Source organism: Scyliorhinus torazame, chromosome 8, assembly GCF_047496885.1.
Source record: "Scyliorhinus torazame isolate Kashiwa2021f chromosome 8, sScyTor2.1, whole genome shotgun sequence".
Classification (NCBI taxonomy): domain Eukaryota; kingdom Metazoa; phylum Chordata; class Chondrichthyes; order Carcharhiniformes; family Scyliorhinidae; genus Scyliorhinus; species Scyliorhinus torazame.
In genome coordinates, this window is record NC_092714.1 from 23,743,487 (window position 1) to 23,763,351 (window position 19,865).

A 19,865-nucleotide genomic window follows, 5' to 3' on the forward strand; every position below is an offset into this window, starting at 1 on the left:
AAACCATGCCTTCAGGGGAGATACTCACAGGTAAGGACAGTCGGCATGAGTGCTGCAAACATCAGGAAGAGCATGGAGAAGAAGAGAAAGCCGGAGTTGCTCAGCACCTTCTTTGCCTCATTCCCAATTCCCAGGTACAGCAAACCTATCAACAACCCAATCCCAATGTGCGACATGATGCGGAGGTGAGTCAGAACCTGGTGAGAATAAAGAACGTGCTGTAGGCCCATTTTAGGAAAAAGCATCATTAACATCAGCGTAGCATCTCCTATCGTTAAAAAGTTAAAATGGTTTAATGAGCTCCCTACAAGATTTAGTCCCAATTTTGAGACTATGGCCAGGGATTACCCAGCCCTGCCGTGGTGAGACACCCTGCAGCCAATGCAGCGTGAAAGCGAATGGGACATTAGTTGGTTATATTTATCAAAATCAAACAGGGATGAGTCACACGTGTGCCTTGGAGCTCAGCCAGGTATTTATAATAATGCCATCAGCGAAGAGGCATGGGTCATTGAAGGGGCATGGAAGGATAGTTGGGAATGGGTAGAAGGGATGAGGGGATGTGAGGGGTGAGGGCTCGAGGGCCCAACAATCTTTAATACCACCAAGGATTCCCAGAGAACCAAGGTGGGCCTTCTAACCAGTCCACCTCTGCATTTTCCCGCATCTGTGGCCACATCTGAACATGTTCTAGCAACCCGTTGCCCACTCCGACTTCACTGGAGCTGAATAGTGCATGCCCAGGCCATTTTTCTGGAGATAGGTCTGCCGAATCAGAAAATATCAGAACTCAAAATTCCCAACTCAATATCGAAAATCTGGCCCCCAAATCTCAGGAAGGCGATAGGGCCAAGTCTTCACTGAAGTGGTAATCAACGTCTGATTGCCATCCGCTCCTTTCTTCTTACCCGCTATGGGAGCTGCACATTTGTTGCCTGGACATCCCACCTGGACTTGCTGAGAAATTTGCAGCTCGCGTGCTTCTGGAGTCCCTTCTGTGCATTAACTGCCCTAAACCAGTAAGCCCAAAGGTACCAGCCACTTTTGACAGGACAGAAGGCAAGTGTGTTAGGCAAGTGGGTAGGATGGTCAGGGAGTCGAGCGGTTGGGGTGGGGTGGGGCGGGGGGGGGGGGGTGATCGGGTGGGTGTTGGTGCATGTCAGCTGTTGGTGGGTAGTCAGGTGGTCAGGGGACTGAGGATTTTGTTGGGGAAAGGGGGATAGTGTTGTGGTTGGAGGGTGGGGGTGTGGGCAGATGGTCAGGGGATAGTTGATTGGTCGGGAAGGGTTAGTTGGGGTGGAAGTTTGGGAGCTCAAGGACGCTTGAGGAGTAATCATTGGGTTGCGGGGATAGGGTGGAAGTGAGGGCTTGGGTGGGTTGGTGCAGACCCAATGGGCCGAATGGCCTCCTTCTGCACTGTATGTTCTATGTTCTAATCCAGAACAAGGGACATGAACTTAAAAAAAGGGTTGGTGCCAGGAAATATTTCTTCAATGAACAGTCGTGGAAATCTGGAACTATCTTCCCGAAAAGATATTGAGGTTGCTCCCCCTTGACCACCAGTGGCATCCTCTGGTTCCATCGATGTCTACGAACCTTTGTGTGTCTCGCCCATCCAGCCATCAGGGAATCTGCCAAGGGGGGGGGGATATGACCTTTGACAGGACCAGATAATCCCACCGGTGGGGAGGGGCAGAAATTCCACCCAGAGAGTATTCTGAAGAAAGGTCATTGAGCTGAAACATTAACTTTGATAGATTTTCTTGAGGCAAGGGCGCAAAGGTGGGTGGATGGAGTTAAAATACAGGTAACACATCGTCCAATTGGATGGCAAAAAAGGCCAGAGGGACGAAAGGCCAATTCCAGTTCCTCTGTCCGAAGTCAATGAAAGTTGTCATTCGCTCGCAACATTACTGAACAACTGAGACTGCAATTATGCAGAAGAATACAAGAAATAAGATCAGGAGCAGGCCATGCAGCCCAACAGGGCCGCTGAGCCTGGCCTTCAGCTCCATTTTCCTGCACATTCCCCATTTTCCGTGACACCCTGAGAGACCAAACATCTGCCCATCCCAGACTCAAATATATTCAACAATGGAACATCCACGATCCTCTGGGGAAGAGATTTCCAAAGACTCACAACCCTTTGAGTGAAGAAATTTCTCCTCACCTCAGTCCTTGGTCCGCCCCTTATCCTGACACTGGGGCCCCGTGTTTTAGATTCCCCGACCAGGGTAAACAGTCTCTTAGCATCCACTCTATCGAGCCCGTTCTGGATCTCATACACTTCAATGAGATCGCCGCTCATGCCAGAATAAATAGACCCAATTTACTCAGCCTCTCATTGTCGGACAACCCCCTCTATCCAGGGACCAATTTAGTGAATATTCACTGTACCGCCTCCAATGCAAATGTATCCTTCCTTAAATATAAAGACCAAAACTGCACACAGTGTCCAGGTGTGGTCTCACCCAAGGCCTGAATAACTGTAGCAAAGGATTATTACCCCATATCTCAGAGCACCGCTGTTACTGAGTACTGGAGAGTGGGGTTGTTACTGGGTAACAGAGGGCACAGTGATTACCCAGTAACTTGGAGCATTATTATCAGCCATAGAGTGGAAGCACAATTATTACCGAGTCTCTCATGATGCTCAGGAAGGTCCTTTTGAAAAGAATGCAGAACTGGGTCAGGCAGCTGGCAGAGAAGCTATGACAACCTTCTGAGGGAGATGGATCCTGTAAGACAGAAAGAAGAGACTCAGTCATGTTTAATTATTACTCCATGCCACATGATCTTTGGTTCTCACCCTTCATTAGAAGGGGGACTGTTTAGCAAATCACAGAACAATGTGGCTTAGAATTGACATCCCTTCCAGTCCCAATATCGAACACTCCCAGGCCTGGTACAGAGGTAGGCCTTGTGATCCAGTGTGCTAACATACACTGTGATAAGACCCACTGATTTCCATATTTACTGCAATACTGTCAGACGGTGAAAATGTTAGTTTCTAAACAATCAAAATAAATCTCTCACCCAATGAGTAAAGAAATTTGGCAATGTAAAGGTTCCCTCTATTCTTGCCCCCAAAATGTGCCTCAGCTACAATATCAGGGCAGCTCCCTCTATACTACAAAATATGTCTCAATTCTCACAGTTATTTTAGAGGAGATGATGGGAGACTCGGCCGTCAATGGGAGAACTGGTAATAATAATAATAGCTTATTGTCGCAGGTTGGCTTCAATGAAGTTACTGTGAAAAGCCCCTAGTCGCCACATTCCGGCGCCTGTTCGGGGAGGCCGGTCGGGGAATTGAACCCGCGCTGCTGGCCTTGTTCTGCATTACAAGCCAGCTGTTTAGCCCACTGTGCGAGAGAACCCCTTTGCCTTCATTGTGGAAGGTCAGTCAAATTTTTTGCCATTCAGGCAATCGACAGGGGTCAGGATACCGGAGCTGGGAAGTCTGACTCGAAAATATGTGTGGCCAATCAGAGGCCAGCAGCTCCTGTGTTCAGCAGTGCCACTGGAGAGGCAGTGGCTGCTGGCGGAATGACAGGCAATGGAGACCCAGCATCACGGACTGACCCAGAGGTAAGTGTGTGGCTGTCAGTGGGACCACTGGCCTTCACAATGCTGGGTTCTTTGATCAGGCACTGAGTGCCTTTAAGTGAGGGACCACCCCCAGAGACCACAACCTGCACAGCTCTCCCACTGTTGGGTTAATACCACTGGCAACAGAAGGAGGATCTTGATTGGGCATTAATTGCTACTTAAGGGCCTCGACTGGAGGCATGAAGGTGGTCGGGTCCTCAACTACCACCCTGCTGCCTGATTAAATGCCCTCCCCGCCATCCAACCTGCCATGGGGAGAGCATAAAATCCAGCCCCAAACATTCTCTCTACTTTGATCTCTGATTACTGTGAGTTAGAATTAAGTCAGGAGCAGTTTTACTTTGTGCCTACTCATGCCCATTGTAAACTTGACATTGGGGGCGGGGGGGGCTGCTGTTCTTGACTGCAAGAAAACAGGTACTAATTTTTTAAAAATTCATTCATGGGCATTACTGACTCTGCCTCGAGAAGGTGGTGGTGAGCTGCCTTCTTGAACCGCTACAGTCCATATGGTGTAGGTACACCCACAGTGCTGTTAGGGAGCGAGTTCCAGGATTTTAACCCAGTGACAGTGAAGGAACGGTGATATATTTCCAAGTCAAGATGGTGAGTGACTTGGAGGGGAACATCCAGGTGGTGGTGTTCCCAGGTAACTGCTGCCTTGTCCGCTTGGACATTGGTGGCCGTGGATTTGGTCGGGGCTGGTGAGTTCTGCAATGCATCTTGTAGATGGTGCACACTGCTACCACAGTGCATCAGTGGTGGAGGGAGTGCATGTTTGTGGAAGGGGGAGCAATCAAGCGGGGCTGCTTTCTCTGTATGGTGTTAAGTTTCTGCAGTGTTGTTGGAACTGCACTCATCCAGGCAAGTGGAGACCATTCCGTCACTCTCCTGACTTGTGCCGTGTAGATGGTGAACAGGCTCCGAGGAGTCAGGAGGCGAGATACTTGCCACACGATTTCTAGTCTCTGACCTGCCCCCTCAAACGCGCTGTATCGACGGCCTCATTGCCTGAGGCCCGCCCCCCGATGCTCTGACCCCGACTGGCCGAGTTCCCGACAGCGTCGGTCGTGTGTGGTCTCACCCGTCGGGAACTGGGCATGGCGGCTGCAGACTCAGTCCAGCGCCGCCACAGTCGGGGGAGGGTAAACCCGCAGGCAGGGGGGGACTTCAGCAGGGGGTGGGGGCACTGTGGGGTGGGGGGGGGGGGGGGGGTCCGGGTGCGCGAGCCAGCCAAAGGGGGGACTATTACGCAGGCTGGGTCCACGAGCGGATGTGCATGTGCTGCTACAGACCCGGCAATTCTCCGGGCCGTTTCGGCAGCTAGAGCCGGGTGCTTTACGCTGCCGGCATGCTAGCCCCCAACCAAACAAAGGATCGGTGGCCGTTTTATGCCATTTTTTCTGTCGTAAAACGCCACCGTTCCTACACCGGCGTTGGGACATAGCCTCGAAATCGGAGAATCCAGCCGCAGATCTTGTTGCATTTGGACATGGACTACTTCAGTATCTGAGGAGTTGCGAATGGTGCTGAACATTGTACAATCATCAGTGAACATCCCCACTTCTGACCTTCTTATGGAATGAAGGTGGTTCGACCTGGGACACTACCCTGAGGAACTCCGACAGTGAAATCCTGGAACAGAAATGTTTGACACTCAACAATCACAACCATCTTCCTCTGTGCTGGGTATGACTCCAACCAACAGAAAGTTTTTGCCCTGATTCTCATTGACCCGGGTTTTGCTAGGGCTCACTGATGCCCCACTCAGTCAAATGCTGCCTTGATGCCAAAGGCAGTCACTTTCACTCCTCCAGTGGAGTTCACCATTTTTGTCCATGTTTGAACCAAGGCTGTAATGAGGTCAGGAGCTGAGTGACCCTGGCGGAACCCAAACTGAGCATCAGTGAGCAGGTTATTGCTGAGCAAGTGCTGCTTGATAGCACGGTTGATGACCCCTTCCATTACTGATGGTCGAAAATAGACTGATGCTCAGTAATTGACCAGGTTGTATTTATCCTGCTTTTCTGTGTACAGGTTATACTTGGACAACTTTCCACATTGCTGGGTAGATGTCATTCTTGTAGATGTACCAGAACAACTTGGTTAGGTGTGTGGCAAGATCTGGGGCACAAGTTTTCAGTATTATTGCCGGTATAATGTCCAGCAGTATCCAGAGCCTTCAGCCGTTTCTTGATATCATGTGGACTGAATCGGATTGGCTGAAGACTGACACCTGTGATGCTAGAGAGCTCCGGAAGAGGCTGAGATGGATCATCCAAAAGAACAAAGAAAAGTACAGCACAGGAACAGGCCCTTCGGCCCTCCAAGCCGACCATGCTGCCCGTCTAAACTAAAATCTTCTGCACTTCCGGGGTCTGTATCCCTCTAGTCCCATCCTATTCATGTATTTGTCAAGATGCCCCTTAAACGTCACTATCGTCCCTGCTTCCACCACCTCCTCCGGCAACGAGTTCCAGGCACCCACTACCCTCTGTGTAAAAAACTTGCCTCGACATCTCCTCTAAACCTTGCCCCTCGCACCTTAAACCTATGACCCCGAGTAATTGACCCCTCTACCCTGGGGAAAAAACCTTTGATTATTCACTCTCTCTATGCCCCTCATAGTTTTGTCCACCTCTGTCAGGTCGCCCCTCAACATCCTTCGTTCGAATGAGAACAAACCAAGTTTATTCAACCTCTCCTCATAGCTAATGCCCTCCATTCCAGGCAACATCCTGATAAATCTCTTCTGCACCCTCTCTAAAGCCTCCACATCCTTCTGATAGTGTGGTGACCACAATTGAACACTATACTCCAAGTGTGGCTTTCCTAAGGTTCTATACAGCTGCAACATGGCTTGCCAATTTTTATACTCAATGTCCCGTCCAATGAAGGTAAGCATGCCGTATGCCTTCTTGACTACCTTCTCCACCTGTGTTGCCCCTTTCATGGCCTGTGGACCTGGACACCTAGATCTCTCTGACTATCAATACTACCTGTATTAGACCTTCAGAGATTTATTACCTCACATTTGTCCAGATTAAACTCCATCTGCCATCTCTCCGCCCAAGTCTCCAAACGATCTACAACCTGCTGTATCCTCTGACAGTCCTCATCTCTATCCGCAATTCCGCCAACCTTTGTGTCGTCCGCAAACTTACTAATCAGACCAGTTATATTTTCCTCCAAATCATTTTTGTGTACTACGAACAGCAAAGGGCCCAGCACTGAACCCTGCGGAACACCGCTAGTCACAACCATCCAATCAGAAAAGCACCTTTCCATTGCTGCTCTCTGCCTTCTATGACCTAGCAAGTTCTGTATCCATCTTGGCAGCTCACCTCTGATCCTGTGTGACTTCACCTTTTGTACCAGTCTACCATGAGGGACCTTGTCAAAGGCCTTACTGAAGTCCATATAGACAACATCCACTGCCCTACCTGCATCAATCATTTTTGTGACCTCCTCGAAAAACTCTATCAAGTTAGTGAGACACGACCTCCCCTTCACAAAACCGTGCTGCCTCTTGCTAATACGTCCACTTGCTTCCAAATGGGAGTCGATCCTGTCTCGAAGAATTCTCTCCAGTAATTTCCCTACCACTGACATAAGGCTCACCGGCCTGTAGTTCCCTGGATTATCCTTGCTACCCTTCTTAAACAAAGGAACAACATTGGCTATTCTCCAGTCCTCTGGGACTGGGACATCACCTGAAAACAGCGAGGATCCAAAGATTTCTGTCAAGGCCTCAGCAATTTCCTCTCTTGCCTCCTTCAGTATGCTGGGGTAGATCCCATCAGGCTTATCCACCTTTATATTTTTCAAAACGCCCAACACCTCGTATTTTTGGATCTCAATGTGACCCAGGCTATCTCCACACCCTTCTCCAGACTCAGCATCCACCAATTCCTTCTCTTTGATGAATACTGATGCAAAGTATTCATTCAGTGCCTCGCCCATTTCCTCTGGCTTCACACATAGATTCCCTCCCCTGTCCTTCAGTGGGCCAACCCTTTCCCTGGCTATCCTCTTACTTTTTATGTAGGTGCAAAAAGCCTTGGGATTATCCTTAACCCTATTTGCCAATGACGTTTTGTGACCCCTTTTAGCCCTCCTGACTCCTTGCTTAAGTTCCTTCCTACTTTCCTTATATTCCACATAGGCTTCGTCTATTCAAAGCCTTCTAGCCCTGACAAATGCCTCCATTATGTTTTTGATGAGGTCTACAATATCTCTCGTTATCCAAGGTTCCCGAATTTGGCATATATATCCTTCTTCCTCACAGGAACATGCCAGTCCTGAATTCCTTTCAACTGACATTTGAAAGCCTCCCACATATCAGATGTTGATTTACCCTCAAACATCTGCCCCCAATCTAGGTTCTTCAGTTTCTACCTAATATTGTTATAACTAGCCTTCCCCCAATTTAGTACATTCACCCTAGGACCACTCTTCTCCTTGTCCACCAACACTTTAAAACTTACTGAATTGTGGTCACTGTTCCCGAAATGCTCCCCGACTGAAACTTCTGCCACCTGGCCGGGCTCATTCCGCAATACCAGGTCCAGTACATCCCCTTCCCTAGTTGGACTAACTACATATTGTTTTCAGAAGCCCTCCTGGATGTTCCTGACAAACTCTGCCCCGTCCAAGCCCCTAGCACTAAGTGAGTCCCAGACAATATTGGGAAGTTAAAGTTTCCCATCACAACAACCCTGTTGCTTTTACTCCTTTCTAAAATCTGTCTACCTATCTGTTCCTCTATCTCCCGTTGGCTGTTGGGAAGCCTGTAGTAAACCCCCAACATTGTGACTGCACCCTTCTTATTCCTGATCTCTACCCATATAGCCTCGCTGCCCTCTGAGGTGTCCTCCCGCAGTACAGCTGTGATATTCTCCCTAACCAGTAGCGCAACACCTCCACCCCTTTTACATCCCCCTCTATCTCGCCTGAAACATCTGGCTGAAGATTGTTGCAAATGCAACTTATCTTTTGCAATGATGTGCTGGGCTCCCGTATCATTGAGGAGGAGGATATTTGCAGAGCCTTCTGCTCCAATGAGATTTTAGTTGTCCGCCACCATTCACGACTGGATGTGACAGGAACGCAGAGCTTAGATCTGATTCATTGATTGTGGAACTGCTTAGCTTTGTCCATTGCTTGCTGCTTATGCTGTTTGGCAAAAGGTGGTCCTGTGTTGTAGCTTCACCAGGTTGGCACCTTATTTTTAGGTCTGCTGCTGCTCCATGCAGAAAGTAACAGGGCAAAACCTCGGCCAATGAGGGTCAGCTTGCCAACCAATCGGCGCTCTTTTCTCCTGTGATATAAATAGTCATGATCGATCAACATTTGGGCATTCTTGTGTTTGTCAGGGCTGGTTTAGCACAGTGGGCTAAATAGCTGGCTTGTAATGCAGAACAATGCCAGCAGCGTGGGTTCAATTCCCGTACCAGCCTCCCCGAACAGGCGCCGGAATGTGGCGACTAGGGGCTTTTTACAGTAACTTCATTGAAGCCTACTTGTGACAATAAGCAATTATTATTATTATTTATCAGAAGACAGAAAGCTTCTCTTTTCAGCAATATTGAAACACTTCATTGTTAGGGGTCCTCTTACCTCAACAGATGGTCTGTGCCAGAGGAAAGGGTTCAGATCCTTGTCTTCATTTTCGTGTGGTTTGCAGTCACTATCGCACTTCCCATCCTGCACTGCTTTCACCAGCCTGGGGTTCTGCTCCCCGTACTCACCGGAAGCGATCTCCATGACTATGGAAACAAGCGCGATGTATTAGCATGTATCATCATTACATCTCCCATGAGATAACTGATTGTATTTGCAGCTACTAAAAACAGTAAAACTTGGGAATTAAGAATCCTGGTTAGAATTGGTCTTGCATACCTTAAAATGGAATGTACCAGTAAAAAATGGGAAATAACAATACTGTTCCGAACTGTTTTCTCCCTTTTGGGTGACATGACAGATGTGAAGCCTCGGTTGCTAATAACCTAAATTTTATTTTCTACGGTTTAAATTATTCCTGATAATAATTTGAGTGAAAAGGCCATCACGTGACCTATTTGAGATTTGTTTTCTAAATTTGGCTAGGCTGGGTTTGCTGGGCTCCATCCCAATTGAGAGATCACCTTTGAAACTGCCTCCAGCATGGGAAAGAGAGATACAGAGCGAGAGATAGATAGTGAGTAAGAGAGAGGGAGAGGCCAATATTGGGGTGGGGAGACAGAGGGAGAGAGCGTGATCAGGAGCGGGAGAGAGAGAGAGAGACTGTGATTGGAGGAAGAGAGAGGCTGTGTTCGGGAGGGGTGAGGTCAGAATAATAATAATAATAACAATAATCTTTGTTATCACAAGTAGGCTTACATTAACACTTCAATGAAGTTACTGTGAAAAGCCCCTAGTCGCCACATTCCGGCGCCTGTTCGGGTACACGGAGGGAGAATTCAGGATTCTCAGCTGGTATGGGAATTAAACCCGCGCAGCTGACCTTGTTCTGCGTCACTATCCAGCTGTCTAGCCCACTGAGCTAAACCAGCCCCTGGCTGTGATTGCAGCTTGGGATAAGGGGCTGAAGATCGCCGCTGAGAAAGGAATTGCAGATTGGGTCGGCGGGTGGGGATGTTAGAATGTGGGACTGAGTGGGGAATGTTCGAGAGCAGGGCTGTGTGATGGGAAGTTAGACATTAGAGCGAGTGGGGGGATTCGAAATAAGGTCTGGGAGTGGGGGTTGTTGCAGATTGGGGCTATGTAGAGGGAGACTAGGGATTGGAGTTGGGGGGGGGGGGTAGAAGTTGAAGATTAGGCCTGTGCAGGGCAAGTTAGATATTGGGGCTGGGGGCTATTTAGTGGTTGGCTACTGCATCTGAGAGAACTGCGGCATCTGGAAAATTACTGCAGAAATAATCAGTTTTAAATTGGGTCTGTGGAGGCTGATTTAAGTACATTAATTCCATCAAGGAGAGATGGGACACTTGGAAACACTGATATCTGCAAACATATTGGAGTCAGTTCCAGCTATTTAACTGTTGAAGATCTCCCAGCCCCAAACCTCTCCCGCCCATTTCCGGGAGTGAGGAGGAAGTTAGCTCGGAGAAAGACCGACAGTGGGTCAGTGTCTCGGAGTCAGAAGGTTTTGGTTCAAGTCGACTCCAGGGTCTTCAGCACAAGATCGAGGTTGACACTCCATGCAGTACCGTGGGAGGACTGTACTGTTGGAGGTGCCTTCTAGCAAACAAAATATCTGCGCTCGCAGGTAAAATATCCTATTGCGAAGAAAATCAGCACATTCTGTGCACAGCATCAGTTCGTACCAAAGTCAGCGGGGTTATGGTAGGTTGGGCAATGCAGGCCAATCTCCTTCAGATATGGGACAAGACCACAAACATTTCCACGGTAGATGCACTGCCCTTGGCTTAGGACATAGAGCTGAATAAAAACAAAAGGAGAAGACCACATGAATAACAGCACCATCCACCCTGTCAAGTCTCAGGTCACGAGGATTGATCATGAGACTCAGTTTTATCTAAGAAAAAACACTTTGGTCCGCCTCATTCCACGTATCTTAGAGTCACAGGATAACAGAATGCTTACAGCACAGAAAGAGGTCATTCGGCCTGTCTTGTCTATGCCAGCTCACTGCGAGAGCAGCTCACATAGTCCCACTGCCCCAACCTTTACCCCTGCAATTCTTGTCTCTTCAGATAATTATCGAATTCTCTTTTGAATGCCATGATTGTATCTGCCTCTACCACAGTCTCATTCTAGGTCCTAACCACTCACTGCATAAAAGATTTTTCCTCATGTCGCCATTGCATGTTTTGCCAATCACCTTAAAACGCTGCACTCTGGGTGGGGGGGGGGCGGGGGGCAGCACGGTGGCGCAGTGGTTAGCACTGCAGTCTCACGGCACTGAGATCCCAGGTTCAATCCCGGCTCTGGGTCACTGTCCGTGTGGCGTTTGCACATTCTCCCCGTGTTTACGTGGGTTTCACTCCCACAACACAATAATGTGTCGGGTAGGTGGATTGGCCACGCTAAATTGCTTCTTGATTGGAAAAAATGAATTGGGTACACTAAATTTTCTTTTTAAAAATGCTGCACTCTGGTTCTCAATCCTTCCGCCAATGGGAATAGTTTCTTCCGATCTGCTCTGTCCAGGCCCCTCATGATTTTGAACACCCCCATCAAATCTCCCGTCAATCTTTTCTTCTCCAAGGTGAAAAGTCCCAGCTTCCAAAGAGATGCAAGTTACGTAGATTGGTCATGCTAAAGTTGCCCCTTCATGTCCAAAGATATGCAGGTTAGGTGTGATTACAGGTATAGGGTTGGGGGAGTGCACCTAGGTTGGGAGCTCTTTCAGAGGATCACTTTTAAATTGAGTACAATACTCCAGTTGAGGCTGAACCAGTGTTTTGTACACGTTCATCACAACTTCCATGCTTTTCTACTCCCTGTCTCTTCAATAGTGCGAGACTGGTTTCACGCTCGTGAATCTCCTACGCTGCTCCACAAATTGACAGTTCTGTCCCAATAGTCCATGAACAACATGCAGTCAATGGGCCAACATGCTCCTGTCCATAAAGAAGTGGCTGCAAGCGGATGCAAGACACAATATTTCTCCCCCCACGTCACCTCAGCGAAATTCAGAGCATGTGCGTTTTGCACACACTGCAAACATTTAAAAAATAAAATTCCAATCAAGCGGCAATTTAGCGTGGCCAATCCACCTACCCTGCACATCTTTAGGGTTAGAATCATAGAATTTGCAGTGCAGAAGGAGGCCATTCAGCCCATCAAGCCTGCACCAGCCCCTGGAAAGAGCACCCTACTTAAGCCCCACGCCTCCACCCTATCCCCTTTATCCCATCACCCCACCTAACCTTTTTGGACACTAAGGGCAATTTAGAATGGCCAATCCACCTAACCTGCACATCTCTGGACCGTGGGAGGAAACCGGAGCACCCGGAGGAAACCCACGCACACACGGGGAGAATGTGCAGACTCCGCACAGACAGTGACCCAAGCCGGGATTCGAACCTGGGACCCTGGAGCTGTGAAGCGACCATGCTAACCACTTTGCTACAGTGCTGCCCACGCGTTGAGACCCACGCAGCCACGGGGAGAATGTGCAAACTCCACATGGGCAGTGACGCGGGGCCAGGATCGAATCCAGGTCCTCGGGGCCCTGAAGCATTTGTGCTAACCACTGTGCCACAGTGCCACCCGCAAACACGCCAACATGACCTTTGTTAGACTGATTGGGTGGGTTCAGCCAATGTGCAGCTGGTAGTGGTGTCACTTGATTAAAATCAGGGCTGTGGAAAATGTTGGGTGCGGGGGGGGGGGGTCAGGTTGTTTGCACTCCTGTCTATTTTGAAGAATAAATTCAGAGAGTAATTCTCACCCAATGACTGCTCTCTGAAGACGAAATCAAATTGCTTCCATTGCCAGCTCTCCTTGTGTAGTTTCTCTAATCAGACATCACTGTCTGGTAACTCCCACTACCCAGTTACTAAGGGTGGTCCACCCAGTCATACGCACCCAAGAGGACTCACAAGGCATTGCAAAACCATTGACCTAGAATCTAAATGTTTTCACCTGTTGCACCTTCCATTAAATGCTGCCTTTTGAGCTCCAGACACTGGAACAGAATGACTATTCACAAGAACTGGCTGTTGACTGACATTGGTTGTGCCTGCATGCCATTGTAATGTAAAGATGCTTGGCACAGCAAGGGTTAATGTGGGATTTGAGAACAGCACTACCCACAGTATGATGTATGGAGTCACATCGTAATAGACTGAGAGAACAATCTTGGAAGAACACTCTGGAAAGAAGCAGCCGGCATTGAGTAGCAGAACATGTGTGACAACATCTGGGATCTTTATATAGTTAAAAATGAACAATAGAGATATCATGTTGAAACATAAAAGTCTCAAGGTCTCATCACTGAAACATCAAGCAAACCTACAGCCCCTTATTGTGTTCAGCAGAGGTACCATAACACAACAGTGGCCTCCATCTTAATCTAGTTCATTCTTTCTAGGTTCCTGAATCCAGTAGAGATCAGTCCATCCCCCAGCCTTTCCTTACTTTCCATGACCTTGAGGTATTTTAGACCCAATACCAGGATCAAATCTCTGATTTGCCTAATCTTCTCTCGTCCATTCTCAAATCTGAAACTATGAACATTTGGGCCTTCATCGAGCTTTCTCAATTACGGAGAAGCAGGCACAAAATTGGGGTGATTTTTTTTGTGACTTATTCTAACAAGGTATGAGACATTGAAACATTGCACTGCGAAAGGACACAGCTGCCAAGCAGTGGGTGCCATCTGCAAAACCAGCATGCATCCTCTCTCGCTGGCACTAAAACTGGCGGCGTATCAGGGAATCAAGTCAGGGACATACTTAAGGGAAAAGTATTTAGCTCATCAAATTCCTGTAAGGAAAGATGGCGAGTTAGCAAGTAGTGGGCGCGATTCTCCAAAATGGAGACAAAGTCCCGACGCCGGAGTGAAAACCGGAGTGTTTCACTCCGGCGTCGGAGCCCACTCCCAGCCCCCTGTTCACCCGCCCCGGGGGCAAGGAGCGGCGTCACGTATTTTACGGGCGCTGGGCCTTGGCGCTGCGTAAAAAGCGGTGCCGCGTCAATGATGCAGCCGTCGTTGCATAAATGACGTCATCTGCGCATGCGCGGTTGCCTTCCTCCCCGAGGCAGCCCCGAAAGAATATGGAGGATTGATCTTGCGGGGCAGCGAAGGAAAGGAGGTCCTCCTTTAGAGAGGCTGGCCCGCCGATCGGTGGGCACCGATTGCGGGCCAGGCCCCATCAGAAGCCACCCCCCCGGTGCAGGAACCCCCCACAGGCTGCTCCCCCAGCATTCCCGCACAGTTCCCGCCTGCAGCGACCAGGTGTGGCCGGCGCCGGCGGGAACCTGTCGTGTTGGGGCGGCCGCTCGGCCCATCCGGGCCGGAGAATCGCCACTCGCTTTTTGCAAACGGCGAGCGGTGATTCTCTGAGCGGCCAGGCGTGATTCTCGCGGCGCTGGTTTGGGGGGGCGTGGGAGAATCGCGTGCGGGCGTCGGGGCGGCGTGGCAGGACTCGCGCGCCGCCCCGGCGATTTTCCCACCCGGCGTGGGGGGGGAGAATTCCGCCTAGTACCTTCCGATGCGGAGGATTGTTGTTTTGGGATGGTGTTATGTCACAAGCCTGTGTAAGGTGGCACCTGACTCTCACTCTCACCTGGAAAGGTTCCCAGTTCTCTTGCTGGTTTGCTCGACTTTGGCAGGCAGGGTTGCAGTGATGAACCCATTGCTTTAAAGGGCTGTGCAGACTCGTGTGTCGCAAGGATTATCACTGGCATCTAGAGTTAGTCCTGGGACAGATGCAGCAAAGCGATGCCTTGGGCACCAAGACGACAATGACTGTGGTGGCTTTGTCATTAACAGCCAAGGCAAGCAAATGCCAGGTGATGGAGCCTTTGTCAAACAAATCAATCAGAAGTCGGGATTGTTTCCACCAGCAATGGGGTTGGTAAGGGGACACAGGTTTGAGGTAATAGAAAAATAAGGGCAGCACGGTGGTGCAGTGGATAGCACTGCTGCCTCACGGCGCTGAGGTCCCAGGTTCGATCCCGGCTCTGGGTCACTGCCCGTGTGGAGTTTGCACATTCTCCCTGTGGTTGCGTGGGTTTCGCCCCCACAGCCCAAAGATGTGCAGGGTAGGCGGATTGGCCACGCTAAATTGCCCCTTAATTGGAAAAAATGAATTGAGTACTCTAAATTTATTTTTAAAAAGTAATAACAAAATAAACCATTGAAGGGATATGAAGAGTAATATTTGAATGCAGCAACCAAGTTCATGTAGGGATAGTTGAAGCAGATTTATTAGTGTTCAGCCAGGATTCCCATTCCTCCAGTGACTCCTGACCACAAGACGTAGAAGCAGACGTAGGCCATTCGGTCTATCGATTCTGCTGCACTATTAAATGAGACCATGACTGATCTGATGTGATAATCCTCAACTCCATTTTCCCACCTTATCCCCATAACCTTTGATTCCCTTACTGATTAAAAATCTGTCTATGTCAGCCTTGAGCATATTTAACGATCCAGCCTCGAGAGCTCTCTGCACTAAAGAATCCTAAAGGTTCACTACTCTCTGAGAGATGAAATTCCTTCTCATTTCTGTCTTAAATGGAGGACCCCTTACTCCGGGGTCCTAGACTCTCCCACAAGAGGAAACATCCTCTCAGCATCTACACTGTCAAGCCCCTGAGGATCCTTTCTGTCTCAATCATGTCGCCCCTCATTCTTCTAAACTCCAATAAGTACAGGCCCAACCTCCCCTCATAAGAAAATCCTTCCTTACCCGGGATCAACTCAGTGAACCTTCTCTGGACTGCCTCCAATGCCAGTATATTTTTCTTTGAAGGGACCAAAACTGTTCACAGTATTCCAGGTGTGAGCCCAAAACTGTACACAGTATTCCAGGTGTGCTCCAACTTATACCTTGCATAGTTTTATAAGACTTCCCTATGTTTATACTCCTGAGTGTACATGCGGGAACTGTAAGCAAAAAATGACCTACACAGTTAACAGCCTGTTGCCATTCAAGGTCAAAGTGCACACCGAATAAAATTGAGATTCTGTTCAACACGTACAAGAGCCCGAATCAGTACCTTCGAGGATGGAGTTGAGAGAATTAAAATCACTTCTTGAATATTGAAGCAGTGACATGTACACTCAAAGTCAGTAAATGGCAAACAATCAGTCACATAAAATTCTGCGATGAGGTGACTGGAATTCCTCTAACAAATAAAGGAGGGAAACTACATTTCTTACCTTGTCAAACAGCTCAAACAGTTTGGCACTGGGCTGGTGTATGGTGCAGATGACAGTTCTCCCACCCTGAGCCAAGGATTTCATCTGAGAAACTACCTGGAAACAAGATGAACTGTCCAGGCCACTGCAAGCAAAACAATGGATGATTGATGAGGTTAGGAAAGTGAAAAGCTCATATATTAGATTCTCCCTTTGGAAGGGCACCGTGTAGTATTCCACAGTGGCAAATCACAGCACGGTAGCACAGTGGTTAGCAATGTTGTTTCACAGCGCCAGAGACCTGGGTTCGATTCCCGCTTGGATCACTGTCTGTGCGGAATCTGCACGTTCTCCCCGTGCCTGCGTGGGTTTCCTCCGGATGCTCCGGTTTCCTCCCATAAGTCCCGAAAGACGTGCTTGTTAGGTGATTTGGACATTCTGAATTCTCCCTCAGTATACCTGACCAGGCGGTGGAGTGTGGCGATTAGAGGCTTTTCACAGTCACCTCATTGCGGTGTTAATGTAAGCCTACTTGTGACACTAATAAAGATTATTATTTTTATTATTCTTATTATGTGGGGCAGCACGGTGGCAGGGTGGTTAGTACTGCTGCCTATGGCACTGAGGGCCCGGGTTCGATCCCGGCCCCGGGTCACTGTCTGTGTGGAGTTTGCACGTCTCCCCGTGTCTGCATGGGTTTCATCCCCACAACCCAAAGATGTGCAGGGTAAGTGGATTGGCCACGCTAAATTGCCCCTTAAATGGAAAAAAAAATAATTGGGTACTCTGAAATTTTTTTTAAAAAATTATTATTATCTCAGATACAAACTTACATTCCACCATTCTGGGATGCCTGTTAGGTCAGGAATATGTTGAACATGTTGGCTTTGAATATGCCTATAAGGTGTCTCATCTTTGCATCAATAGCTCGGAGCTTTTCATTCTTTACTCATTCCACCACATTCAGCATTTAACTTGGCAAAATAAATAATTTAGCACCGTATCGCATCTCTCAGGAGGCCCTAAAGCACTTTACAGGCAAGTGAAACCTTGAATTGCCTTTCACAGCAGACATTTTACATGCTATAAAATCTCACAGACAACAATGAAATGAATGATCAGTTAAACTGAATTGTTTTGGTGAAGTCGGGCACTGGGAAGAATGTTCACCTCTGCGCTATTCAGCTGAAAGCATTTTCCCACAGCAACGTCTCCCAACTTCTCGATTGCGTACGCACCAAAGGCTGGATTTTCAGTTTGGCCGTTAATTCAATGGCTGCAAATTAATGCCGGTCCAGAAATGCCAGTTCACGCCGCCACCACAACACACACTTTTTAAACGGTGCAAGTTCTCCAGGTGCCTGCCTTAAAATTGAGGAGGAAAAGCAAAGGTACCTGGTAGGCTCGTCAAAAAACATGACAGGAGGATTGTTGACCAGCTCGAGGGCAATGGCGAGTCGCTTGCGCTGACCTCCGGAGAGACTGCCAGTCCGAGTGTTGGCGCATTCCAGCAGGCCGAGGGCCGTTAGGATCTCCTTCACCTGTCAAGAGCAGACGTGATATCACAAGAGGTCAGATCATCAGTCCATCATGCTTTACGCAAACCTCATGAGTGTAAATTTTGAAAGCAGAGCCTTAAGGGTGAGGATGGATCAGCTGGACGAGACGGTGCACGGAGACCTTCCTGATAAACCTTCTGTAAGCGGGCGAGTGAGATAGTGCAGCCATTATATAAAATTACATCAAACTACAGCAGATGAGCAGGCCATTTGGCCCAACAGATCTATACTGGTGTTTATGCACCACACAAGTCTCTTCCCACCCATCTTAATCTAACCCCATCAGCATAATCTTGTATTTCTTTCTCCCTCATGTGCTCATTCAGCTTGCACATTAATGCATCTATGTTTTTCGTCTCAAATATGCCATGTCATAACCACATTCTATCCATTCTCCTCAGGAAGAAATTTCCCCTGAATTTTCCAATGTTCCTTATATCGATCGTCTCTAGTTTTGGACTTTTCCGAAGCAGAAACATAGAATCATAGAATTTACAGCGCACTGAGGCCATTCGACCTATCGAGTCTGCACCAGTCCTTAGAAAGAACACCCTACATAAGCCCATGTCTCCACCCTATCCCCGTAACCCAGTAACCCCACCTAACCTTTTTGGACACGAAGAGCAATTTAGCATGGTCAATCCACCTAACCTGCACATCTTTGGACAGTGGGAGGAAACCGGAGCACCCGGAGGAAACCCACGCAGACACGGGGAGAACATGCAGACTCCGCACAGACTGTGACTCAGCCGGGAATCGAACCTGGGACCTTGGACCTGTGAAACAACTGTGCTAACCACTGTGCTACCGCGTTGCCCGAAACATCTTTCCTATGTCCGCCCTACCAGACCCTTTCACAATCTTTTAAGGTCACCCCTCAGCCTTCTTGTCTCTAGTCTGTTCGGCATTTCCTGAAAGGAAAATGACCAGTGTGCAGCCAAATAACTGGCGGTGGGCTACGATGGGCCGAAAGTCCCGTCCTCATCCTCCACCCTTTTCCCCTTTTCATCTATTCTTTCATCATAACAGAGGATCCTCTGCCCTGTTGGTAGGTTTACGAAGCCCCCTCCACCCCGCACCCCCCCCCCACCCACCCGCCTCTGCAAAGTCATCGAAATAGCAAAAGAAAATGGTAAAGAATCTGAGAACCTGCCTCAAAATCTCAAACAGGGCTCACCATTTCTTTCCGGCCTTCGTCTTTCTCCTGGAGCTTGAGGTTAGCCGAGACCTGAGAGACAACAAGTGCAAAATTACAACAAGGTTTGGACAACTGATGTCAGCAACTGTCAGTAAGTACCATGCCGGCAGCCTGGCGCTATACTGTAGAGGACGCAAACCCAACTCAGGATAAGGCAGCTTTCAGAAGTGCCCTCGCACGGCTACCCATTTGCCTGCTCAACTACATCGACCCACGCCAAATCGTTGCAAAAGTGACAGTATAACTGCAGTCTTAGAATCATAAAGCAAAAAAAAAAGAAAGAAATGGGGTTTAACAATAACATAAGATTGGACCTCTTAATTTGCTAATACCGACCCCAGAAGGGGTAAAGGGCACTGCTTGTTTGCCCTTACCCAATTTTCCATTTGGCGTACTTGTGGTCCTCAGGGTGTGCACTCTTGCTGTCACATTTTAGGGCCTTAGGAGGCCAGACAACGCCTGTAAAATGGGCTCTATGTGGCCTAATTTTAGTCCCCAAGAAATGAAATCCTCTGGTGGGAGAATCCAGAACGTGGAAGCATATTCTTAAATATGGACACTTTGGAATTGAAATAAGGACGAATTTGCTCCCCTAAATGTTAGGGATTCTGGGGGACAATTTAAGTTGTCATGACTTAATGGATACACTGTGTAC

At 48.5% G+C, this 19,865-nt stretch overlaps 1 protein-coding gene across 1 annotated transcript in view; it reads right to left on the reverse strand.

Moving 5' to 3' along the window:
- LOC140427677 (ATP-binding cassette sub-family G member 1) overlaps positions 1-19,865 on the reverse strand; it is a 71,831-nt gene that overhangs the window by 13,259 nt on the left and 38,707 nt on the right. Inside the window, exons 5-11 of the mRNA XM_072513159.1 lie at positions 19,190-19,240; positions 17,849-17,994; positions 16,475-16,598; positions 10,941-11,055; positions 9,232-9,380; positions 2,637-2,738; positions 29-197 (exon numbers count right to left, since the gene is read on the reverse strand). Coding sequence (XP_072369260.1) covers positions 29-197; positions 2,637-2,738; positions 9,232-9,380; positions 10,941-11,055; positions 16,475-16,598; positions 17,849-17,994; positions 19,190-19,240 — 856 coding nt within the window. The remainder of the gene's footprint in view (positions 1-28; positions 198-2,636; positions 2,739-9,231; positions 9,381-10,940; positions 11,056-16,474; positions 16,599-17,848; positions 17,995-19,189; positions 19,241-19,865) is intronic.